General features: G+C 36.6%; 3 protein-coding genes and 1 long non-coding RNA gene across 6 annotated transcripts; 3 read left to right on the top strand and 1 right to left on the bottom strand.

The window, feature by feature from the left end:
* Nucleotides 1-4340: 4340 nt before the first annotated feature.
* On the top strand, nt 4341-8144 carry LOC122291251 (L-type lectin-domain containing receptor kinase S.4-like). 3 transcript variants are annotated; one of them, XM_043098918.1, is made up of 3 exons: nt 4342-4928; nt 5059-7572; nt 7685-8144. In XM_043098918.1, exons 2-3 carry the CDS (start codon nt 5483-5485, stop codon nt 7698-7700), a joined length of 2106 nt encoding a protein of 701 aa, XP_042954852.1. In that variant the 5' UTR covers nt 4342-4928; nt 5059-5482; the 3' UTR covers nt 7701-8144. The 3 variants fall into 3 exon arrangements, with proteins under 3 accessions (XP_042954844.1, XP_042954852.1, XP_042954861.1); XM_043098927.1 differs by having other exon boundaries at nt 4343-4928; nt 5059-5341; nt 5494-8144; XM_043098910.1 differs by having other exon boundaries at nt 4341-4928; nt 5059-8144.
* Nucleotides 8145-10125: 1981 nt separating this feature from the next.
* On the bottom strand, nt 10126-11802 carry LOC122303716. The gene is made up of 4 exons (XR_006240805.1): nt 11676-11802; nt 11427-11541; nt 10450-10578; nt 10126-10321 (listed from the first exon to the last, which is right to left on the bottom strand). It is a non-coding gene; the product is annotated as an uncharacterized LOC122303716 (long non-coding RNA).
* Nucleotides 11803-17030: 5228 nt separating this feature from the next.
* Nucleotides 17031-19467, top strand: LOC122291243 (L-type lectin-domain containing receptor kinase S.4-like). Its single transcript, XM_043098899.1, has one exon. The coding sequence runs from the start codon at nt 17212-17214 to the stop codon at nt 19303-19305; it is 2094 nt and encodes a 697-aa protein (XP_042954833.1). The 5' UTR covers nt 17031-17211; the 3' UTR covers nt 19306-19467.
* Nucleotides 19468-21054: 1587 nt separating this feature from the next.
* On the top strand, nt 21055-23606 carry LOC122291234 (L-type lectin-domain containing receptor kinase S.4-like). The gene has a single exon (XM_043098887.1). The coding sequence runs from the start codon at nt 21356-21358 to the stop codon at nt 23417-23419; it is 2064 nt and encodes a 687-aa protein (XP_042954821.1). The 5' UTR covers nt 21055-21355; the 3' UTR covers nt 23420-23606.
* The last annotated feature ends 2779 nt before the right edge of the window (nt 23607-26385 follow it).

The raw sequence follows: 26385 nt of genomic DNA, 5'->3' as shown, positions 1-26385 counted from the left end.
TCTTCTTTTCCGTTTCCCATGCTAAGAGGGAGGCAAATGAATTGTTAATAGCAATATTATATAACTTAAACCACATTAAAATCTATGCACTAGTATATAAAAAATGATCAAATATATGTATATCTACAAAAAATCCCAAAATCAACATTACTAGGAAGGAAACAATGTCCTGCAAATGCTTTCCAGCCAATCACTGAGTATAATAATTCTAAGGTGGAGAACATTGACATAGATTTGGTAATAATTCACTACATTCTAACTATGGTTTACCAAGTTGACAAAAGCTTCTTCTAGCAAACATTCAAGTTGTCTTGTCAATTTTTTTCCCTCTTTAATCTCTAAATATTTATCCTACTCATCCTAGGATTTGATCTCTAAATAATTAGTGGCATGTTCTATTTTAATTCATAAAGTAATTTATGTAGTGGACTGATTGTTTTGCTTTAGACATTCAGGCATTGCTCATGAGAGAGATCAATAAATATCAAAATTTGTTTTCAGCATCATTAGATATAGTTAAGAGGCTTGAAGCCACACGATTAGTACTTCAGTGGGAAGCAAATATGAATTCATCCAAAAATTGAATCAACCAACTAGCCTACTGTTAAGAGATTTTCATGCTCATTAAAAATTTTAAATTTTTCATAAAAGCAAGTTTATTATGGCATCTAAGTCCATGTATACTGTAGTTGTAAAAATTAAAATAAAGATGCAGACGTAATGGAAGAAGCATTGTCATTTCTTTCCCGTAAGCTGAAATAGGACACATTCATCAACACAACAACAAGAACTTCCAAAAACTGGAGACACCGTAAACATCATTACTATAGACCAAAAAATCTCTGAAACCAGATAGTAAGACTAAATCAAGTTTGTGTAAAAGGAAAGAATAGAACAACAGAAAAAAAGGAACAAAAAAGAAAAAGAAAAAACATAACTCATTACCGAATAATCCACAAGAACTATGAAGCAAATTTAGATATGGAAGTAGTGACAGACGGCAACCTCAACAACTGCTTTTGTCCACATCGGCGACTTTCTGACGAGATTTTTCAAACCACGGCAGTTTTTGGTCTTCTCTCTACTTCAAACACATTTCAAAGCTTCTATTTTGATTTCTCTCTCTTTTTCTGCTTTTTTTTTTTTATATTAAAATATTAACTAACGTGGCAGTACACGTCCCGATGTCGCACTTGTTTTGCAAAACCGGTTGTGTACAGAAGAATTGTCTTTCTTTAGTGAGCGGCTACTGGATTTGGTGTATTTACACCTTTTACACCACCAATCAGGAGATGGCACGTAAGAGTTTATTCAAAAATGAAATAGAATTGGTTTCAGAAAATTGGTAGGGAAATTCTCTCCGGACCTGATACCTTTCACTCCTCTCCTCACCCATTTCGCTCCCTCTCTCTCTCTTTCTCCCATTTGAATATATAGCATCTGATATGCTGTCATATTCATCGCTGAAAGGGACTGACCTTTCGAAAGGGTATCAACTGCAATGAAGAAGAATGCCCTGAGGAGTAGAAGCAAAACTAAGAAGAGAAATGGCTTGGCAGTATTGATTCCCATATCCTCACTAACATGAAGCACCGTAAATAGTAGAAAAATGCTTCTTGCACACGCCGAAGGGGACACGCCGCGTACCCTTTCCTCCACGTGTATAAATAAACGCTGCGTTTCATATACATCAAAATCACTGAGGCTTTGCTGTTCCCTTCCTTCCCTTCGTCGAACACTCTGATTCTCCCTTGCTTCTCCCTTCATATATCCACGAAAATAGAGTTGCTTCTCCCTTCAACTACCCACAAAAATACGTTCGTTTTCTTATCTTCTTCTCGACTTCGTCTTCTCACAGACAAATTATCTACAAATAAGTCAGCACTTCGGACAAAAGTGACAAGAAAAAATGTTAACGAAAAGACCATTCTTTGCAAAAGTGAGGTTGAAAACCCAACAACTCACAAACTCTGAATATTCTCAAAATTAAACCACATTCAAGAGGATTATCAGAGTAAAATAACACAAAGTAGCAAATAAACTTCTTTCTATACCATAGATGTCAAATTCTTACCGGAGAAACTAAAACGTGCAAACATTTGTAGAGTGAGACAAAAAAACCTTTGAAATCATTTGCAGGCATTCAAAATATGCAAACATTCACAATCACGGAAAAATTACTCAATAAGAAATTATAGGTTTCTTTGTTCTCACTTGATTCGCACACGAGTTGATGAAAACTTTTGGTCTTTCAAAGTTCTAAATGATGGAAAATTTAGAAAGACTCGATATCCATGACGGGAAATTTAGAAAAACTCAATATCCAAATATTATTAGAATCTGAAAATTTTCTCATCAGCCAAGTGCAACTACTGCAAAGGCCATGGGGAAAACAGAGCTGCTTCTCCCTTCATCTCCCCACAATAACAGACTGCAAGCTTTCTCTCTATCTCTCTCAAACGGCACTCTCTCTCTATTAGACTGCCAGTGCTCTCTCTCTCCCCAAGACAGTACTCTCTCATTTCTCTCTTTTAATTGGTTTATTTTTTTTTTGTTATTTATTTATTTATTTTTTAATAAAGTCAGCCGGTTACTCCAAAGTTACCAACGCCGAGTAACTATAGCAAAACTCCAAATAGTAATGGTAGCAATGATGACCATTGTTTTTTATAATTTAATTGTTCTTAATATAATGACCATAGAATACTCTGCAGTAGTTCTTTATCCCAGCGGTGAAGTGAGGTTTGGATATTTCTTTTTTCCCAAGAATTACTTCTTTGAAGCTGCGTAAAAAGACAAGAAATTCCGTGCTGGAGTTCTTTAAGTTGTTTCAGCAGTAAATTTGTCAAAGATCAAAATGTTCAAACAAATTGAGAAGAGGGAAATCAACGAAATCGCAACTTTTGGCTAAAGAAGATGGGTTCCAAATCGGCTTCGCGACCTGTTGAGAGTCATCAACCCAGATTTCATGATTTATATTTCAAACAATAAACAAGAAACAAGGAAGGTTGAGAATCATCAATCCAAATCTTGGTTGTTGCTTCCGTTGGATAGAGATAGAGAGAGAGAGAGTGCGAGAGAAGTCTGCGAGAATGAGAAAGAGAGGGTTTGCGAGAGACTGGCGACTTCATTGGCTGCTTCATCCACGAATAAAGTTTGCGAGAGAGAGAGAGAGGAACTGGATTTGTTTGGAGAGAGAGAGAGAGAGAGAGAGAGAGAGAGAGGAACTGTCTGGAGAATGAGAAAGAAATGGTCTCAGTGTACACCCATGATAAATTAAGCGAGTCTTTTACGTGTTCGATTTTTATTGACCGGTGTAAATTAAAAGTTTACCCCGGTTCCGATTTGAAGGTTTTTTCTTTTCTTTCTATTTATTCAAATGACAGGCGAGATACACGAGACGTCTTCATAAATTAAAAGTGTAAATTTGTAATGAATCATTTAGTTACTGTTTAACACATAAAATTTTATCGATAATTTTTTTAAATTTTTATATAAAATATAATAAATAATTTAATTTTTTCTTAAATTTTTTAAATCTCAATACAACAATAATATTAAAATATAATATTTTAATATTTAATCTTGAAATTTAAAATACTTACCTAAAAAATCAATAGTCGAACAAAACCTTAGATACCTGACTTAATTTTAATTTAATTTAAGTGTAACTATATTATATTAATTAATTTTCAGTATCATTATTACCTGAGGGCCGATGTGATTAATATTTACACCCGAACAATTATTAATAATTTCACAAATCCCATTTGTAATAGTTGCGAAAATTGACCATACACATCAATAATTTTGATCAGATTAAAGAATAATATCAATAACCAGTGAAATCACGTTCTTGTGATGTCACTGCCAGTAAATTAGGTCCAGTTAACTTTTTTTTTTTAATTTTTAAATGACCATGGCAGTTAACTTTATTCTCCCTTTTCTTTTTTAAATTTTAATTTGGTTAACCAATGACCTTTAAGTCATTCTCCATTTTTTCCACGAAATTGTTCCAACGTCTATCCAAGCATAACGTGAATTGGGCGATTTTCTCTGATAAGAAATGGTCGTTGCGATTATGCCAGCCTAAATTGTTTATTCTAAAGGTTTGTTGTGTTGTCGATTTAAAGATAAAAGTAAAGTTTATAGATTTACTATTTATTCTTTAAATATTATTTTTAAATGACCAGACCGGTTTACTTTATCAGAACCGCTTAGTAATGGTCGGGCTGACAAAAGGAGAAAAGCAGCCCTCCATTCACAGCACGCCACATCAAAAATTTCACAATAAAAGAAATAGACTCCACCACACTAGAACGTTTCTAAGGAAAACAGCTCACTTTTCGCCCAAAGCAGTTCGTCACTTCACTCTTCGTCTTCCTCACTGCAAAATCTTCAACTACCACCATCTCAGTCTGACGCCCAAGAGCCATAGAACAATTGATCGCACGGGAAAAAAAAAATAGAAAACAAGCAGAAGGGTGTGATCTGCAGATTTGTAAACCTGTAAATCTTCAGATTTGTAAGCAATTACTAGTTTCTGTAAATCTGTAAATGAGATTTGTAAATCTCTTCCTCTTCCTCCAATAATCGTTTATTTACTGGTTTCTCTTGCTCCTTTCAAAATCAAGTTCTAATTAGCTACTATAAATATGCAGATTAACAGATTTAGATAAGAGAAATAGATATCAAGATTAAGCCCCCTAACGGTTTGACAAAAGTCTGAGTTTAAAATGCTCTTAAAATTATGTAACTTAACCCATGTTTGTACTCAAATGAACACCAAATCCCACGTATGAAAAAATGATCAACAGAAAAAGAGAGAAGCTAGTTGAGTTGAGCTATACAGGTGGCAGCGACGGATGAACGTTTCTCACAGTGCGGCAGTTCATGGAGCGGCAATCTGGGGAAGGGGTTTCGCACAGGTAGTTTACCAGTGAAATGATTTTTCATTTTAGATGGGTTTATAGAAATTTAATCTCAGTCTCAATTTTTGTTTCCTTTTCACGCTTTGTTGCTCTGCACTTTGGATTAAGAATTTGTCGTATGATGAAGGGGCGAGAGGGAGGTGCCATGCGAGAGCTCCCGTGTGATGAGAGGAGACGAAGCCAATAGGTGGGTGCCGTGCGAGATCCTCTATGTCGCGGGAGGAGATGAAGACGAACGGGCAAAGAAAGGTGTTGCGAGTTCCAGCCAGGGGGTGCGAGAGGGGGCGACGGGATTGCCTAATTCTAATCAGATGTAGTGTAACTATACCATAGATGTAATGGAATGCCTAGGTGTCAATTAGTTAATGGTGAGCTGCTCTTCGGCTGAAAACAGCCGGACCATTTATAAGGTTTGCTCTTACTTTATTCGCCCTTCAAATTTCTCTCTCTATAAAATGACAATCCAATATTTTTCCGCATTCGCCCTCCCGTGTCCAACAATAATACACTCATCTTCACAGAGCTGATCAACTTTTAACTTTCTGTTCTCCATGGCAACAAGCTTTCTCTCTCTCTGGGTTCTCCTTCTGCTCCTGTATCCCGTAAGGCCCGATGTGGACGATGCCGATACCTTGTTGAATGGGTTCAGCCGAGGGTTCGGTGCTGCAAGCAACAACATGAGCTTAAACGGCATTGCATCCATTGAGAACAATGGCCTAATTCGCCTTACAAATTACACGGGCATGGAACAAGGCCACGCGTTTTATTTCCGCCCAATTCAACTCAAGAACTCCAGCGGCAACGCCATGTCCTTCTCTACTTCCTTCGCTTTTGCTATAGTCAACCGGCCTGCGGAACCAGGCGGGGATGGCCTCGCGTTCACGATCTCTGCTTCAAAAGAGCTTCTTGGGAGTGCGGCGGGCTCTTTTCTTGGCCTATTCAACGCCAACAATAGTGGTCGTCACTCGAACTACATAATCGCTGTCGAATTCGACACTTTCAAGAACAATGAGTTCAATAATGAGCAGAATGGAAACCACGTTGGCATCGACATCAACAGCATACTATCGAACGTATCTGTTCCGGTCCAGCAATTTCAGGTTGGTAGTGACACGAACAAGGTTGACCTTAACCTGACAAGTGGTCTGGTAATTCAGGCATGGATCGACTATAATTCTCCACTAAATCAATTAGACGTGAGGATTGCGATGGATTCTACCAAACCCAGGTCTTCAATTTTGTCCTATAAAGTAAACCTCTCACAGTTTCTTCAAGAATCCATGTACGTAGGGTTTTCTGCAGCCACTGGCGCATTCACAAGCTCGCATTATATACTCGGTTGGAGCTTCAACAGGAATGGAGTTGCCAGAACTATCAATCTAGGCCAACTACCCAAGATTCCTACTAACACCAAAAAGAATCACACAGGCCTAATTGTTGGCGTCTCGGTTTCATGCGTTTTGGCTGTGATTTTGGTGACTGCTTTGGCTTTTTACATCATCTGGAGAATTAAGACGGCTGATGTGATTGAAGCCTGGGAGCATGATATTGGTCCTCATAGATTTCCTTACCAGGAGCTGAACCAAGCGACGAGGGGTTTCAGAGACAAAGAGCTAATTGGGTCTGGTGGATTCGGTCGAGTTTATAAAGGAGTCCTGCCAAATTCCGATACCCAAATTGCTGTTAAGCGTATCTCCCATGACTCAAAACAGGGTTTGCAAGAGTTCGTATCAGAGGTTGCTATTATTGGTCGTCTGCGCCACAGAAACTTGGTTCAATTACTGGGTTGGTGTCGTCGGGAAGCTGATCTACTTCTTGTGTATGATTTCATGCCTAATGGAAGCTTGGACAGGTATCTCTTTGATGAGCCTAAAGCAACCCTGAGCTGGGAGCAAAGGTTCAAGGTCATCAAAGGAGTGGCTTCAGGGCTTCTCTACTTACATGAGCAGTGGGAGCAAACTGTAGTTCACAGAGACATAAAGGCAGGAAATGTTTTATTGGATTCTGAGTTTAACCCAAAGCTGAGTGATTTTGGTCTTGCCAAGCTGTACGAGCACGGGTCCAAACCAAGGACTACCAGGGTGGTCGGCACGCTGGGTTATTTGGCACCTGAGCTCACGCGCACAGGTAAGGCTACAACCAGTTCGGATGTTTTTGCCTTTGGTGCTCTGTTGCTCGAAGTCGCATGTGGTAGAAGACCCATTAATTCCGATGCATCGTCTGAGGAGTTCATGCTGGTGGACTGGGTGTGGCAGAAGTGGAGAGTAGGAGCAATTCTTGGTGTTATGGACCCAAAGTTGGGGGGGAAATTTGACGTGTCTGAGGCCGTTTTGGTGCTTAAACTTGGCTTAATGTGTTCCAATGATGCACAGGAGGCACGCCCCACGATGCGACAGTTGGTGAGGTACCTGGAAGGTGAGTTGGCGCTACAGGAGGAGGTGGCGGAGCCATATAGGAAAAAAGTACGTGGTGCTACTGCTACCGATTCTTTTGAGAATTTCTTGAAATCCTTTCCGACTACGTCGTCGTATTCTCAGAAGGAAAGCACGTGGACTTCTGTCTGTAACAGTGGGAGTGGTGATGCTGAAACTGGTTTGACCCCGCCATTTTCAATTTTCAACAAAAAGAGACCAGGAGTTAGGCATGAGATTTCGAAGCTCCTCTGCTCTCTCTCTTTTATTTTTTATTTTTTATTCTTTTTTCTCTATTTATTTTTTGTTCATATGTGTTCACAATATTAACACTTTTGTCAGGCAAAGCAGCGTATAAGATTAAGAAGAATCTTTGATCCTGTCTCTGGAGGTTTTGCTGATTTAGAAGGAACGTAAGACCCTACAGCTAGCTGGAAATTATGATGGAGTTGCCTACATATGTTCCATGGACGTTTAATTCTAGGTAATTATGGGTGGAAGTACAAGCGCTTGTTCTGAGATATGATTCCGTCAATAATACTTCGATTATATATGTCATATGGTCTTTTGTAAATGTATTTTATGCTAATCAATTACGACTCCAAGTAAGTGGATATGGGCATTTAAAATGTAAAAGTAGCTTTGATATCTGACGTGGCTTATATTATTTTCCATTTTTAATCTGACGCATAAGCGATCGAAGGAGCTTGTGCTGTTGTTGTGGGTATGGATTGGGAGAAGTGTACTTTAGGGACAGTTCGTGATGTTATGGAATCGAGATCAGATCCGAGGGTTTGGTTTATGCTTCTCTTTTGAATCTAGTTTATTTACATTGCATCAAACATCGAGATTCAACAAAATGGCCGGAACTATGCTACTTGACGTTTGAAAGTATGCGCACCACTCAAAAACCTTTAGCTTCAATCTCATCATCTTTGGTCGAGCTTTACATCCTGCTTTATTTTTAGGATTTTCAGTTTAAACCATGGTCGTTTCAATATTTTTAATGTTATCCCACTAAAAGATAATGAAATGATGATGATTAATTGATTGAATTTTTTAATTACAACTTTCCCATCTTTTGGAATTCATTGCACAGCTTTCCGGTTATTTACAGTAAAATGAGAGCGTCCTAAGTTCGAACCCATTTGAGACATTCACCCATATCACAAATGTATCACTCAGAACACAAATCCTAGACCCAAGTTGACCCACATATTACCTGCGCGCACAACTTTCTTCCAGGACTTCGATTTCGAATTAATAAAGCTATTTTACTATTCCCCAGGGCCAAAATGAGAGCCAACCGAAGTTTAAATTTCTTATTTCATGCGACAAGTGGCCTGGAGAACCCATCACTTGGGATGGAAAATACTGGCAATTAATTTTATATTAATCTCCAATACCCTAAGAGGGTTGGCTATGGTTTTCAAAATACCCAGAAATAATGTATAATTTCCCATAACAATAAATGGGTAACCACAAATAATCGATTTTTATACGTTTCTAACTGCAAGTTCGTACACAAATCCCCATCACGTACGTTGAAACCATCAACCCCACTTCTCCCTCCAAGTTTGTGACATGGTAATTTTACCCACTTTAAAAACCTAAGATGGAACAACTTTAGTGAACTAAAATGTGAATTTAAAATAGAAAATATGGGAACAACAATCCAAATGGTTTGGATATTAACGGCTACTTGTCGAATAAACACCTGCGGGTGGCAGTTAAGCCACGCACACTTTTATTAAACATGATGAATCAAAGCCCATCTCATGACCAATGCCTGCCCTTGTCAACGTGGTTATCAGTAACGGCCCAACATACCCTATTGATGCACAGAATATGCCCTATGGCCCATGGAACATATTTACGTGTTCTCACTACAGGGACGCCCATACGCTTAGGGAAAAAGAAAATAATATGCCAATATCTTAGAAATTATAATATCGCACAATGTCTGGGTCAAGTCTCTAAATAAGATAATTAGATTCGAATCTCCCATTTCTTATATTAAAAACAAAAACTCACAACCTTTCATATTATTTCTATATGAATAAAAAATCTTTAACAAGAACTGAATAAGACATCCTTAAGAGCACTCGTGAAGAAAATAAAATGTGAAGAAAAATGAGCTACATCCGTTTCCTTAATATCAACTTTTAATTTTAGGATATGTACATCATTCTTTTGATTTTTTTTATTTAAAACTTATATTTTAATAGAATATAAAAAAATAAGACTGTTCATCTGAGTTTCAGACCAGATATCCGAGTATACCCGGTTCAGAATCTGGATCTCAAACCCAGGCCAGATTTCGGCCCGGATATACCCGGGTTGTGATCCGGGCCGAAACCCAGATGTATCGAGATTTTTACCACCCGGAAATTTAGGTTCCGGCTGAACCCCCCCCCCTCCTTTTAATAATAAAGGCCATATTATTAGATTTTTATAAGTAAAGAGTAATGGTGAAAAGCATTTTTTTAAATCTAGAAGCCTATATTCTACTAATTTTTTTTCTTACAAAGCCTATATATATATATATATATATATTTTCAAGAAGTCATCTTGAAAGCCATAATACTTAATGCTTATACATTGAAGATTATCTATAATAATAAAAATATATTAAAAATGAAAAACGAAATTTTATGTCAAACACAAATAAACCTAGAAACAACTAGTTACCTTTTTAACTAAATGCATGCCAAAAAAAAAAAAAAAAAAAAGAACATCCAATATTCATCATGATATGCATGCAACACACAACACACTACATATTGCATTATTTTGTATTATATACATTACATTGCAAGATATAAAATTACAAGATAAGAGTTACATATAAACAACATAGTCCTTCATTAGTGGTTTAATCACACCAAAATAACAACTTCAAGTCTATTATATGTAGCCACCCAAACTAGAGACATTCGCCACATTGAATTCCTAGTATATTCTCTGCAGCCACTCAAACTGAAGAGAAGGAAGATATTTCAGCAGAGAAAAATACAAACCATAGAAAAGAACACCAATTCCTAATATAATTTTGATATTGAAATGAATTGAGTAGTACTAATTATGGTGTTAATTTGAACATTTACCCCATCTCTAATGTGGGATTGCAATCTATGGGCTGGAAAAACACTTGGATTTTGAGGACCATATGAGTAACTTCACTCCCCGCCTTCCCATGATTGTCAAAGGTGATTTTTTGAACAAATCTCATCCGACTGCCAATAAAGAAATTTTAAAGCATATTTGTGGTTAACAAATGTGTTGATATCAGGAAATTAAATACACAATAGCACTCTAGAATAGTGGCTGCCATTATTGATCTGGATAAAAAGGCTGGACATTATGCAAAAGAGTTAGTTGAAGAATAGTGTAAGTACTCACAATAATGACATATATGCTGGCATGGGAAGTGAAAAGTGAGCAAGTATATTCCTGCAATATAATGGTTTCTTCCTAAAGTTTTCATCTTTCATGCTTAGAAACCCAAGAAATTCTCCAAAAATCAATAATCTGAAATATTTATAAAAAATGATCTCCGAAGCATGTGGTTGAAATGGTTGCACAATAGACCTTTTCGGTCAATTCACTTCTCATCATCACCCTTAGATTTGTACTTGGAAATAAGAGTGGGAGCTTAAGATCCCTTGGATTTGGGTGGAATTGCAATCAGAATATATAGCATTTATGACTACTACTTATAGATTGGGAATTGTTTGGAACTCAGTTGTAGAAAATCATTCGTTTATACATCAAATTCGTAGCCAGACATAACAACAATATACAAAGCTTCGTGAATTCTTTTAGATCCTCTCTCCTACTACTTTTCCTAAAATGTGGCGGCTTTGTGAATTCTTTTCTGTTTTTGGCCAGGGTGTCATGAGAAAAAATTAAAACGATAAGATACAACAATAAAACTACTTTTCGTCCAAGAGTTTCACACTTGCAGCCCATTTTCATTCATCAATATAACAAACAAAAATTTCCAAACACATGCAGTTACAGACACCGATCCCTAGCAAATATAGCATACAGATCAATAAAGTATGAGAGAGGAGACCCATACAGTGCTTTTTGAGTAACCATTTAATAGTCCAACCCTCATCTTCCTAACTCGATAGATCCATTTTAGTCTTCTTCCACTTCGTGTCTTCTTTGTTCCTTGCCCCCCCTCCAATCGGCTACTTCCATGAGAGATAACACAAGAAAAATCACATTCAACAAGTTCCAAGCACAATAAGGAGACATAGTTCATCGAAACACCAAATCTATCCAAATTTACATTCATTGTTCACAAATCGGGAAAGAGACTTACCGAAAGGTCGCCTGTGAGACAAACATGGTAGCGAGATAGAGAGATAACGGCCGGAGCTTGAATAGAAAGACTATTTCGCGATTTCGTGAGAGAGAGAGAGAGAGAGAGAGAGAGAGAGAGAGAGAGAGAGAGAGAGAGAGAGAGAGAGAGAGAGAGAGAGAGAGAGAGAGAGGCGGAAACCCTACCAAAGTTGAAAGAAAAAATCATATGATAAGGGGGTGGGGTAAAATGGAAATCGTGAAACCACTTGAGGTGTATATAAAATTGGGCACCGGGTATATGTTGCCCAGATAACTAATACAAGGGGAGGTGAATTGAGTTGTATTAAAAAAATAAGAATTATAAATCAAATATATAATATAAAATTTAAACAAAATATGAAATAGCAATAAATATAAAGAATAAGGGTAAGAGAGAAGCAAACTCAGTATGTTAACGAGATTCGGCTCCACTGCCTACGCCCTCGCCTCAAGCTACTCCTTGAGGATTTCCAAATTTACTATTTAACCTCCTTCAGGTGGAGATAGAAACCTATTGCACCTTTGAACAACACCGCTACAAAGGATCCGTGTAGAACACCCTCTATACTTGCAATCACCTTACACGTTGTGATTCAACTATTCCCCGTGTAGAACACTTTCTACATGCACAAGGGTTATACACACCCTTTTTTTGATACAAGAGCTGATAGTGGATAGGTTATCAGAAAACACTTCTCAATGAGTGAAATAAGAACAATACAGCACAAACTATATCTCTCAAAATGAACAAGGATTAAGGCTCAATACTTAGAGAAGAGAGAATGAAAGCTTTAAATGAATGTTGTATGCTCTGGATATTGTGAATGTGAAACTCTCAAATGATCTATTTATAGGCATATGAGATTTCATATTCAAATTTAAAAAGATTCACATGTCAAAGACAACATCATTCACTTTTTCAAAAAATTCAAATAAAATGTTCTTCTTTTTCAATTATCAAAGACAACATCATTCATTTTTCAAAAACTTCAAACTTAATATTTTACTTTTGGCATATGACAAAAGGAGCACATTTTACTTTTCAAAAAATTCAAACCTAATCTTTTACTTTTTGCATATGACAAAAGGAGCACACTTTACTTTTTAAATTTTTTAAACAAAATCATCTACCTTTTGCATAAGTCAAAAAAAGCATAAATCATTTTTGAAAATATTCAAATAAAACATGCACATGTGAAAGATGACAATCAATCATCTTTAATATTTTCAAAGTTCAACCCTTTAACAAGGTATACAAATGTGAAAGATGACAATCAATCATCTTTCAAAATTTTCAAATTTAATTTTCAAAATATTCATGCACATGTGGAAAATGAATTTTAATACTTTATGATAAAATATTAACTTTGAGCCTTAATCCTAATTTCGAATTTTTAAGAGATTTACAACATTACTCTATAATTTTAATGTGAACTTGTTCTCTTCTTGCTCATACTTGTTTCCTTTATGTGCTTGACTTCATTGTGTAGACAACTTGAACTTGAGACTCATTTATTCTTTGAATTCATTTGTTATCATCAAGATCCATGTATAAATATATAATTACACAAAACTTGAAATCTTAGGTTCAACAGTATAAAATGCGGAACCTGCGTTTTAATATCCGGCCTGGACCGTATAGGTCTGGGTTTTGTTATGCAGGTTTTGGCCCAGATCAAATCTCGGCTGAAATCCATAATCGGACCGGATTGAAAAAAAATTAGATCCAAATGAACAACCCTATAAAAAGAAATAATATAAAGGGAAGCGAGAGAAAGAAATAATAAAAAAATATTATTTTGATAAAATAGAGAAAATGATAGGAAATGAAATGTACAAATATTTTGAAAGATGAATAAAATTTAAAAAAACATAAAATAAAATTTAAGAGAAAATTATAAAAAAAGAATGTGATTTTTAACCAAATTTTAGAAAAAATTGTAAAAATAGATGTGAATGCTCTTAGAAAAATGTATATCTTTTTTATGAAAAGAAAAAGTGTGTTTGGTCCATGGCCAACCTGGCAAGAAAAAATAATCTTCAGAATACTTAAAAAAAAAATATATATATATATATATATTAATCAAGGACTAGACAGCAAAAAAGTACCTCTATTAAATATTTAGTGCTATTGAATAGGTAAAATATTGTTTCGATTATCGAAGGATACACGACACTTCTACCTATTCCAAAATTAATGATTATGTAACTAACTTTAATAATATGACATGATCATAAGAAAAATTACCTTATAAATACTTAAAGATTAACTAATAATTAAACTTTTTATATATAACTACCGACCGTAGTTGGGACCGGCACCATTTTATAAGAAAGGAGATGAATAGTCCGAGTCAATTTTAATTATCCTTCTACTTTATAAGTTTCGAATTTTAGCCAATTTTGGAGGCCTAAAAGTAATTCCAAGTGGTACTTAAATAAACATATTTCCCAAAATTCTTTCGTATTTTGGTTTATTTTTTTTCCTATTTATTTCTCAATTGATCATCAAACGTACATCTTCAAGGGAGGGAGGGATGGAGGGTTGTCTCCTGTTTTACATTACTTGTACTGATGTTAGTATGAAAACATTTATAAGTTCGGATTTTGACGTACCAAACAATTTGACCTTATGATCGAGAGAGTATTCAATTTGCCTTTTAGTGGTTTGGAAAGCACGGTACGTAACGGATAGAATATTATGCATGCTCGAGTTTTCGTGAAAATAGTGGGAAGATTGTTTCTAGAATACTTATAAATCAATGTTATAGAAAACTTAGACAATATTTAGATGTTTAACTGATCTTAAATAACCTGTAAATAATAATAAAATATATTTAATTATTTATAAATAATAATAAAATACTCTCATTTACTTAACACAACATGTAATATAATTATTTAATTAAATTCTAATAACCATCCGAAATTGCCTCAGAAAATGGATGGAGATGAGGTGAGCTGTAAAACGTCATTGTAATGAAGGATAAGGATCCCACCAATCGTTTATTGCCCCTTTTTTTTTAACACTAACCAAAGTAGAATTGAAAGAAATTCTATCCGAATATATATTATAAATATTACAGACAGTGACTTGCACAAAGTTCAAAAGACGACGCATTTAAAAAAATAATAATAATTTATTATATAACAAAATTAATATTTTCACATAAATCTTATATGTATTCACTTTTCAACAAAAATTTACAATATTTACGTACTTTCTGTAAATATTATTTTATAAATAGAATAACGATGTAAGTGTATTTTTTTTTTATCATTTTCTTTTGAGATTTTTTTTTTTAAGAAGAGGACGGTATCACGATTTTATTAATAGCTCTCACTTATAATAAAAAAAAACCGTGATTACATCTCAAATTCTTGAGAATTACAAATAAAAGTAAAAAACAAATCTCAGTCATTAAAAAAATCCAAAACTATAAAGCCAACAAATTACAAAGGGTCCAAAAAAAGGAATAAAAACTCAACTAGTAAATCTATTAAACCAAACCAACCTGTAAAAACAAAATACATACAATTAAAGACACAAATTATAATATATGAGAATAGCAAACGAACCTGGGACAAAATCTATGAGATCAAACACAAAAACATCGATTAATATTCAGACCGTTACAGGACTCAGGTTGAAGCAAAATTCGAATATAATAAGTCCTTCCTTTATATGATTTTATCCTCCACTAAGTCCAAAGCTTTCTTGGCCAACTTATGAGCCGCCCCATTAACATATCTTTTAACATGATGAGCAGCGTGTCAAACTTGCCCACTATTCATTACGCCTATAGTTGCTCTGATAGATGATATGAATCTCCCTATATTAAAATTTTAAATTGATAAAATTTATAGATTTTATTATTTATTTTTTATATCTTAATATACTCTCTCTTATGTGAGTTAGACTTTCATCAACGAGTGTTTCAACACGTAGACTATTTGATTAAATGATATATAGTACAAAATCAGGATTCAAATTCAAGACAACTGTTTTAATATCATGTAAAATCGTCACTTATTTTAAAAGATTAAGATGATGAGAAGAGTTAAGTTTTATTATATATTTTTTATATCTTTAACACTGCTTGTATTTGTTTTATTTATAACCAGCATCGCTAGCTTGTCATGCTAATGTAGGGCGAATTTAAAAAAATAATAATAATTTCTTTATATTTGTATAATAATGCAGCAAAACTTTAGAACCTCAAATTAAATGCTAGCTAGGACAACCCAAGTTTTAGAGAGATTCCTGTGCTGTATCTTTATTATTAAAATAGTAATTAGAATAGAGATCAGTTTACTCGTTTTCGGGAAGGAGACATTCAACTTCTTACTGTCGTCGGAGGTTTTTCATTAGAAAATGAAGCAACTTTTGCAACCGCCAATAAAAGGGTAGGACACAAGGTGAAAACGTGTGTGCTATTCAATTATGTTGGAAAAACGTGTGTGTAATCGTATATAATTACTATATATATGCAAACAATTATTTATGAAGGGTCCTGTCCTTACTCCTTAGTAAAGGAAAACGTGTAGGACAATTATCAAATAATGTAAGTTTTGGCTCAAGGAATAACTTAAAAAGAGTGGGTAGCGTACGGTTGTTGAAACATGAATGTGTATCTGCAAGCTGTTGTCCATCATCTGAATCTGATTTATGTATATGATCTTTGTTATAAGTGTTAAAAGAGTAAAATGTCATGGAATCATGACATGTCTCTTAGGAACTTTTAATATGTGGTTCGTCGATTTTTTCACCCCAGATACGGTTTTTTTTTTTAATGTTCACACCGGCGAGTAAAAATGACATGAACAGCTATTAAGTTTGGTTATATAAAATTAAATTATCTTATTTAATTTTATTTTATTTTATAAGTTTTTTAAATTTTCACATAAAATATAATAAATAATTTAATTTTTTTTAAATTACAAAAAAATAATAATATTAAAAATTAATATTCTAACAATAATTTTTTTTAACTTTTATGTAAAACTATCTTATCTTATTTCATTATTCAAACCATATTAAAATATGGTGTTTGATGTAAAAAATATTGTTAATATTATATGAAAGTTTAAAATATTATATTTTAATATTATTATTGTTTTAAGATTTAAAAAAATTAAATTATTTATTATATTTTATATAAAAATTTAAAAAATTATAATAATAAAATAAGATGAAATAAAAATTTTAATCATATCGCATGCACCAAACCTAACAAAAGGGCTCTGATTTTAACCATAAGCTGAATTTCCCGTGCGAGTTCGGGAAAAAATCACTGCTTGAATAGAGACAGTGCGACACAACACAGAGTACAGAAAATCCTCTACTTTCTTACACCCTTTCATGTTCGCCCAACAACGACAGAAACAAAAACAAAAATGCAGTTGGAGAGAATATTTCCGACGTCGTTCTCACACCTACCCACCGTGTTGGTATCAATTTATAAAAGCCCTCTACTTCCTCTCTTCACAAAACTCTGTTCTCTTTTCCCTCACACATGGCAGAAAAACTAATCTCTCTCTTGGTTTTCTTTCTACTTCTTTACCCAGTAAAGCCTGATTTAGACAATGGTGGGCCCTTGTTGGGAGAGTTTATCGATGGGTTCAATGCTGCAAGCAACAACGTGAGCTTACACGGCGTTGCTGCAATTGAAAGAAACGGCTTGCTTCGGCTGACAAACGGCTCTCTCCAAGCTGTCGGCCATGCATTTTATTCTTATCCGATCCAATTCAAGAACTCCAGCGGCCAAGTAATTTCTTTCTCCACCTCGTTCGCTTTTGCTATAATCGACCAGAGTGGGAAACAAGGCGGCGGCGGCGGCCTCGCTTTCACAATCTCTCCAACAAAAGAACTTCCCGGGACTCTTCCAGGGCCTTATCTTGGCCTATTCAACGCCACCAATGATGGGAACTTCGCAAACCACGTGGTTGCGGTAGAATTTGACACTTTCAAGGACTTGGAGTCCAGAGACGTCGACGACAATCATGTTGGGATCGACATCAATAGCGTAGCATCGATCATGTCTGTTCCCGTCGTGCAATTTAAGGGTAGTGATACCAACAATGTTTCCATCAACTTGAAGAGGGGTCAGGTAATTCAGGCCTGGATCGAATACAATTCGCAAATAAATCAACTAGATGTAAAGGTTTCGCTGGAGTCTGCTAAACCCAGGTCTATACTTCTGTCCATAAAAAAGAACCTCTCAGAAATTCTTCAAGAATCTATGTATGTCGGATTTTCTGCTTCAACTGGTTTATCCGCTAGCCAGCATTATATTTTGGGTTGGAGCTTCGAAGTTAATGGAGAGGCTAAAAGTCTCTATTTAGACAAACTCCCTAAGCTTCCCTCTATTCCTGGGAACAAAAAGAATCACACAAAAATAATAATTGCTGTCTCAGTTTCAGGTGCCTCGGCTGTGATTTTGGGGACGGCTTTGGCCTTCTACGTATTCAAGAAAATCAAGAAGTCTGACGCGGTAGAAGCCTGGGAGCATGATGTTGGTCCGCATAGATTTTCTTACAAGGAGCTGAAGAAAGCAACAAGGGGTTTTAGCGACACACAGCTACTTGGGTTCGGTGGGTTCGGTCGAGTTTATAAAGGAACTCTGCCAAACTCAGACACCCAACTTGCTGTTAAGCGTATTTCCCACGATTCAAGACAGGGCTTGGAAGAATTCGTGTCCGAAGTTGGTAGTATTGGTCGTCTTCGCCATAGAAACCTGGTTCAGTTATTGGGTTGGTGTCGTCGGGAAGGCGATCTACTGCTTGTTTATGATTTTATGCCTAACGGAAGCTTGGATAAGCATCTCTTTGATGTGCCTAAAACAATCCTCAGTTGGGATCAAAGGTTCCAGATCATCAAAGGAGTGGCTTCAGGGCTTCAATACTTACATGAGGAGTGGGAACAGACTGTGGTTCACAGAGACATCAAGGCAGGAAATGTTTTACTGGATTCTGACTTTAACGGAAAGCTGAGTGATTTCGGTCTTGCAAAACTATACGAGCACGGTTCCAACCCAATCACTACAAAGGTGGTGGGCACGCTGGGTTATTTGGCACCTGAGCTGACGCGCATAGGCAAGCCTACAACCAGCTCGGATGTATTTGCCTTCGGTGCGTTGTTGCTAGAAGTGGTATGTGGTAGAAGGCCCGTGGATTCCAAAGCATCCGCAGAGGAGATCCTGTTGCTGGAATGGGTGTGGGAGAAGTGGTGTGAAGGAGCAATACTTGATGTTATAGATTCAAGGTTGGACGGTAAGTTCGATGAGGTTGAGGCAGTTTTGGTGCTCAAACTGGGATTAATGTGTTCGAATTATGCGCCCGAGGCACGCCCCCCGATGCGGTTGTTGGTAAGGTACCTGGAGGGGGAGTTGACGCTGCAGGACGAGGTGGCGGTTCCTTACGGGAGAAATGATTGTACTTCTGGTCATGGTGTTGAGTTTAAGGATTATGTGCGATCTCTTCCGACTACGTCTTTTTCGACTTCTCAAAAGGGCAGCACGTGGACTTCGGTCGGTAGTGATGGTGATGCCGATATTGAAGCTGGTTTAACCCCACAAGTTTCAGTTCACAGTAGAGATGATGGTAAATAGAAACGAGGGGGTTCGAAGCAGTGCGAGTACTTCCCTTCTTCCTTTCTTTGGTTTTGTATTTATTTGTTCGAATGTGAATGTATCAATCAGCATCTATGAATGAACTTGCGGAATTTACAACAACGAGTTTGATTATGATGCTGAGTTCAAGTTGAGATCTAATTCTAAATTCTTGATTGGGTTGAGCCTGCAAAGCTAAGGTTTGAACTTGAAGCCGTCCCATTACTATTATTATTATTATTTTTTATTACAATTAGATCCATCACATCATTCAGGAAAGAGTTAACTTATCAGGAAAAATAAGAAAGAGCAAAATGGTGAACATGGAAATTAATTAATGTAATACTTGAAAGGAGAAAAATTCAATCTTGTCCTTCCATAGTTTTTCAAACCGCGTAGATGAGGGAGGGAGGAAGGCTCAAATGGCCGGTAGTCGTAGCTAGCAAGATTTGCCTCCAGTCGGAATCTGAATATCTCTACTCGGATTAGAGGAGATCGAGGACGGACACATGGCTTCTAATTCGAGTTCATCTATTTTTTTATATTTGCATATTTTTGTTGTATGATGACTCCATTTTCCCCTGTTTCAGTTCTTGAAGCTGATGGCAAAGAATCCAAAATGCATGATCTTAAGTCATTAATCTTAATAGATTGAGATTAGATTATAGGTATTCCAGAAGTTATCCATGCCTCCTAAACCTTCTCAAAACTGATCAAATCTGAAAAATGATATACACTAGTATCAAAATTTAATATTTCCTGCTTATAAAAAAATTAAATTAACATTATCCCCCTCTTATTGTAAAGAGTTGTGCCAAGATATACATACATAATGAGATTAGTATTATGCCATCTAGGAACAAAAAACAACAAAAAACAGAAAGAAAATACCTTCCTTTGACCTTTCGATAGAGATTGTTAGTTTGGTTACCAAATATTAAATTATGTCATTTTATTTCGTTTAATTTAATTATTATAATTTTTTTAAATTTTTATAAATAATTTAATTTTTAAAAATTTTAAAAAAATTAATATTAAAAAATTATATTATAATAATATTTTATTTAACTTTTAATAAAACATCTATTTTTATCTCATCTAATTTTAATCAAACAAACTCTCCTAGCTACCACGTGGCCTACGGAATTTCGGCCAGAAAATATGAATCAAGTTGGTGCAGTTATTGCAGAAAAAAGACTACAATAAACATAGCGTTCCCAAGTGCCCCTACAAACCAGGCAGGCAATTAAAAAAAAATATGGGGACGAATATTCTTTTAACTTTGGCCAGTAAAAATCAATTCGGAAGAACAGAAAACGTGTATTAAATCTTCCTTCTACGCAACTAAATAACATAAAAATTACTAACACGTGATCTTTTTTTATTTAAGGTCGGACGGTGAAGGGAAGCATATGACATGTTGTAATCGTGGGTAAACTTTTGACGCTTAAGAATTTTATTTTTATTTTTGTCTTGTCTTGTCTTGTTTAAGAACAGGGTGTATATATCTAACTTACCAATATTATATTTTTAGAGAAAGTGAGGCAGAAATTTTATAAAAATAAATTTTTAAATTGATATAATTTTATATGATTTATTATGTCTAATTTAAAATAAAAATAAATTTAAAATACTACCAAATTATATTAAGAATGGAAATTAATATCGGTCAATAATAGAAAATAAAGCATCGGGGAATCATCATAAATTTATAAATGGTTATAAATAAAGTTTCTCCAGGGTTCAATCCGAGGTTCAAATTCGGTGGGTGTTTCAATTACTCAAGTGGCCGGTGGACTGGAGTGGTGGTGGTGTGGGCTGCTTCTGTCACAATCTCAAACCCCTTTTGTCAAATCAGAGTTAATAGTTACGCCCCGGCCTACATACCGCAGGTCCTCAACCTTTCCCTCTTCCCTTTCCTTACTCTCGAACCAATCGAAGGAAAATGTGAACAAAACAGTTCAAATATTTTTCACAAGAACTCACACACCATATACCATAACACACCTGCACATCCTCAAGTTCAGGCAGCTCATATCTGATTTCTGCCATGGCGGAAAAACTCCTACTTTTCTGGATTTTCTTTGTTCTCTCAACTCCCGCAAGGTCTCAGCTTGACGAATTCTTCTTTAACGGGTTCAAAGGTGCAGACAGCAACATGAGCTTGAATGGCGCCTCAGATATCCAAGACAATGGCATACTACGACTAACAAACGGATCGCAGCGAGTGCTTGGCCACGCGTTTTACCCACGTCTAATCCAATTCAAGAACTCCACGAATGGTAAAGCTTTCTCCTTCTCCACCGCTTTTGCTTTCGCCATAGTCCCCCAGTCTGCGACTCTTGGCGGCCATGGCCTCGCCTTTACAATCTCTCCCACGAAAGAGCTTCCGGGGACCCTTCCAAGCAATTATCTTGGCCTACTCAACGCCAGCGACATTGGCAACTTCTCTAACCACATACTCGCGGTGGAGTTTGACACTGTCCAGGACTTCGAGTTCGGGGACATCAAGGATAATCATGTTGGCATCGACATCGACAGCTTAGTATCAAACAAGTCTGTTCCGGCGGCTTATTTTGATGGTAATAACTCAAAGCAAGATCTTAATTTGCAGAGCGGTCAGGTAATTCAGGCATGGATTGAATATGATTCGCAAAATAATCGATTAGATGTAAAGCTTTCGCCTTCATCTGTGAAACCTAGGTATACACTTCTGTCCTTTGAAGTGGACCTCTCATCAATACTTCAAGAGTCCATGTATGTAGGATTTTCTTCTTCAACTGGTTTGCTCGCCAGCTCGCATTATATCATGGGCTGGAGCTTTCAAATGAATGGACAGGCTAAAAGCCTCTATTTAGATAAGCTCCCTGCACTCCCACGGCCTAAAGAGAATCATTTGGGCACGATCATTGCTGTTTCTGTTTCAGGTTCTTTATTGATGATTTTGGGTATTGGTTTGTCTTTTTACCTCGTTAGAAAAATCAAGAACGCCGATGGAGTTGAAGTCTGGGAGCTTGATGTTGGTCCACACAGATTTTCTTACAAGGAGCTCAAGAAAGCAACAAGGGGTTTCAGAGACAAAGGGTTACTTGGGTATGGTGGGTTCGGTAGAGTTTATAAAGGAACTCTGCCAAATTCGAACACCCAAGTCGCTGTTAAGAGAATTTCGCATGAATCAAAGCAGGGTTTGCGAGAATTCATGTCGGAGATTGCCAGTATTGGTCGTCTTCGTCATAGGAATTTAGTTCAATTGTTAGGATGGTGTCGTCGGCGAGGCGATCTGTTGCTTGTCTATGATTTTATGCCCAACGGAAGCTTGGACAAGTGCCTCTTTGATGATCCTGAAACAATTCTGAGTTGGGAGCAAAGGTTCAAAATCATCAAAGGTGCGGCTGCAGGGCTTTTATATTTACATGAAGAGTGGGAACAAATTGTAATCCACAGAGACATCAAGGCAGGGAATGTTTTGGTAGATTCTGAGTTAAATGGACGAATTGGAGACTTTGGTCTTGCTAAACTATATGAGCACGGCTCCAATCCAAGCACTACCAGGGTGGTGGGTACGTTGGGTTATCTAGCCCCCGAGCTAACACGCACAGGCAAACCGACAACCAGCTCAGATGTGTATGCGTTTGGCGCTTTGTTGCTTGAAGTGGCATGTGGAAGAAGACCCATTGAGCCTAAAGCGTTGCCTGAAGAGCTGTTCCTGGTGGACTGGGTGTGGGAGAAGTGGAAAGCAGGAGCAATTCTCGAGGTTGTAGATCCAAGGTTTGGGGGTGAGTTCAATGAGCACGAGGCTGTTGTTGTGCTCAAACTAGGCTTGATGTGTTCTTACAATTCACCAAAAGCACGCCCCACCATGAGGCAGGTTGTGAGGTACTTGGAAGGGGAAGTGCCCCTGCCTGAGGCTGTGGAAGCACCAGATGCGTATAATGAAAAAAAAGTTGGTGCTGGTGGTAGTGAGTTAGAGGATTATTTGCATTCTTATCCAACATCGCCCAATTACGAGAAAGCGAGCATGCAGTCATCGGTCGGCGATGATATAGACGCTGATCTTGAAGCTGGTCGTTCAACCTCACCTCTTTCATTACCCAGTAGAGGTGATGCTAGATAGCCATGACATAGCTTCAAGTCTTCTTTTTCTTTCTTTCTTTTTTTTTTGTTGGATTTGTTTTTTTTTTGGGAGGGGGAGGGGGATTATTTCAATTATACGGTTATTAAAGTTTTGTTCTTATGTAAATAGTAGTCACCCATTTTTTTTCCCTCTGGTTGAAAATAGATTAGTAGAATTTGTTTTGTAATTCAAGAATCTTTTCTTTTTTATTCTTCTCGGCAATATCATAAAAGTAAACTAAATTGCGAATATAATTAATATGGGAAAGATTCCCGCATACAAAACAACAATAAAAAAATACATAAAAGCCGTCTAAATTGTTCAGTAAAGGATTTTCTATCAAGGGGCTGGAGGTCCAAGGCAAAATGGCTTTTGTATGAACAAGCGATGAGAATATAGGAGATAATCTTGATGCAGAGAACAAGAACCACGTGATGCTATACTTAGTATTTGGATCCAAGTATTGTTGGAGTAGGCGGCTCTCCTTAGGAGATGTTGGCCAGAAGGATGATTGTGGCAAACAGCATATGTGGAAAGCGGGAATAAAAACAGAGGTGCAAGATCGGGGGAGGAGGTGGAACCAGATATATCATTTGAAGCAAAAGAAGAGGGGGAATAAAAGAATATGCCGAGAAATAAAGAGGGATGGTGAGGGAACGCTTGGGGAGGAGGAGGGGCTCTTCACGGGGAGGGGAATCAGAGAGAGACGAGAAGTAGTTCAAGAACCTATTCAGCATCTCAACCTCGGGAATGTTCCACCTGAATCCTCAAGTCAATGATTATTTCATATCATTTTTGGGTATTCCTGCACTACCCATATATATATGGTGCAATATCTATTAACCAAGAGAAACATGAGAGGCATATCTAGGGTGGACTTGGTGAGATAGAGATGAAGATGCAGATTAATTAATTAATCAAGGTTTACTGGTTTAGAAGCCTACCTTCCAACAACCACATCATGCAGACTTTCTCCATTACAAGTTTTTTCTGCGACAGTTAGATAATGGTTCTTTTGAAGGAGAGAAATGGGATCATAAAAGTGTCCTAATCTTCAAGCTTACAAACACTCTTATCCAATTAAATTATACAAACATCTACCAACTGTAAGAATATCAGCGTCATTCATCATAGTCATCTAATATTCTTTTGGAATGGCAAAGAATACGTGACAAACAATACTGGACAAGCTGCAAGGTGGGTACCTACCACACAGGTGCTTGCTTTTGCTTTACCAACCGAGAAGAGACTGGCCTACCTCTTATCTTTCCATCTCTTTCTATGGTACCTAGCAAAGCATCTTGGCGGGTTCCTCCACCGATCGATGCATGCTTTTTTAATGTGCGCACTGTAAACAACGTGTGTAGAAAGCTCTAAAACACAAGAATCCAAATGTACCTGCCGACAATTCTTGCATCTAATATAAGATTAAGCTGTCGCTGATGCATCCATACAAACAAAGTGAAACTTAAATTGCCTTTTCTTTTTTTGTCTTTTCCTTACTGAATTTTTGATTAATTAATTATTTTCAGATCTATACACTATACATTAGAATCCAGTCCCCATGACAGCAAATATTCAGTCAACCATATCCTAAGCGCAATGGTCTTTCAACCCTCCCCCCAGTTATCTCTATCCGTTGTTAATGCTAGCTCTCTTTATTAATACATGTAAAATTTGCTAAGGGGAATAGTGGTTGGGGGGGATATGTAAATAGGCAAAAGCCTGTGAAAAAAGTACCATATGCATATGCAGTTTCTTAATCAGTTCGTGACATAATCATGGAGAATAATTGTGAAGAAAAAAATGCATAGCATATTCTAAACATGATAATGTGTAGTTCGGAGTTATTTAGCTTGTGAAATTCAAGCTACATGTTTTCATATATAGCATGAGGTCTTGCATGCGAGAGTTTAGTGTGCAGCGGTGTCCAACTTCATAAAGGTACAGAGCAGCTACAATTTGACCAAAACTAAGAAGAATATTGCTGGCCTAGTCTTGAACTTTCCTCGTTTCTTCACTCCACTCTCACGGTGGAATTCCAGAATTTCTCTACGGCATTTCTCTATAGTAGTCACCCATTTCTCTATTAACTTTCCTCGTTCCTTGAGCTTTGTCTATGACCTATGTGGCAGTATTCAAATAGCAAGCAGTAGCTCTCTAAAATTTGACTGAGAAAATATTTGAATATGACTCCGTTACCTTTGTTTTCAAACTCAGCTCCTCAATTCTGTTGTTATTTATGCGTTGATTAAGCTCCCAGATGGATCTAAAAGGACATGGAGATAGTTTGGGGGTTTAGAAAATTGCAGGGAATCAATGGGGAATATGAAGAGCCTGCGGGTGTGCTAAGGCATTACAGACAAGGACAATATCCTAACGAGGAAGAAGAGGTGAATTCAGGGTGTAAAATTTAGCATCATCATTCATCATTATCCAAAGAAAATGAGGAGAAAAATCAAAGCAAGCAATAATGACCTACACTTTGTCATCTCTAAGATCCTGTCCTTTCGTGACCGAGAATCCTGTTATAAAAATGATGGAAGTTGGGGATGGATATACGTGCTTGATGACTCCTTGAAAGATTTTAAAAGACAGAATATTGTATTAGATTCGCCCAGGATGCATGCCCTTGAACCAGTCCTTTCGAATTTTGGGAGTTATGCCTCAGTCCGTGTAAAATGCCAGTGTTAATGTCAAACCCCTTTCAAATCTCTGTCGTGATCATGTACATAAGCGTGTGCGCTATTATGTTGCACTAGACGCGTGCTACAGAAATAGAAAAAAATTACAAAAAAAATGTACTTTTTGTCTGTAATTATGATTAGAGTGGCATGCAAATGGTCTTTTGGGAAGTAAAAATCAAAGGGTCTTTTCATTTTTCAAAATTGAAAATCGAAATTGTCTTTTATACAAAAGGAAAATGTTGTGTGCCGCTCCAGCTAATTGCACCGCTACAGTATATC

The sequence above is a fragment of the Carya illinoinensis genome, chromosome 1 (assembly GCF_018687715.1).
Source record: "Carya illinoinensis cultivar Pawnee chromosome 1, C.illinoinensisPawnee_v1, whole genome shotgun sequence".
Taxonomy (NCBI): Eukaryota; Viridiplantae; Streptophyta; class Magnoliopsida; order Fagales; family Juglandaceae; genus Carya; species Carya illinoinensis.
This window is presented reverse-complemented; position numbering and strand designations above follow the sequence as displayed.

Coding starts and splice junctions, on each gene's coding strand:
- LOC122291251 (XM_043098910.1), top strand. CDS start 5,483: ATGGCAACAAGCTTTCTCTCTCTCTGGGTTCTCCTTCTGCTCCTGTAT.
- LOC122291234 (XM_043098887.1), top strand. CDS start 21,356: ATGGCGGAAAAACTCCTACTTTTCTGGATTTTCTTTGTTCTCTCAACT.
- LOC122291243 (XM_043098899.1), top strand. CDS start 17,212: ATGGCAGAAAAACTAATCTCTCTCTTGGTTTTCTTTCTACTTCTTTAC.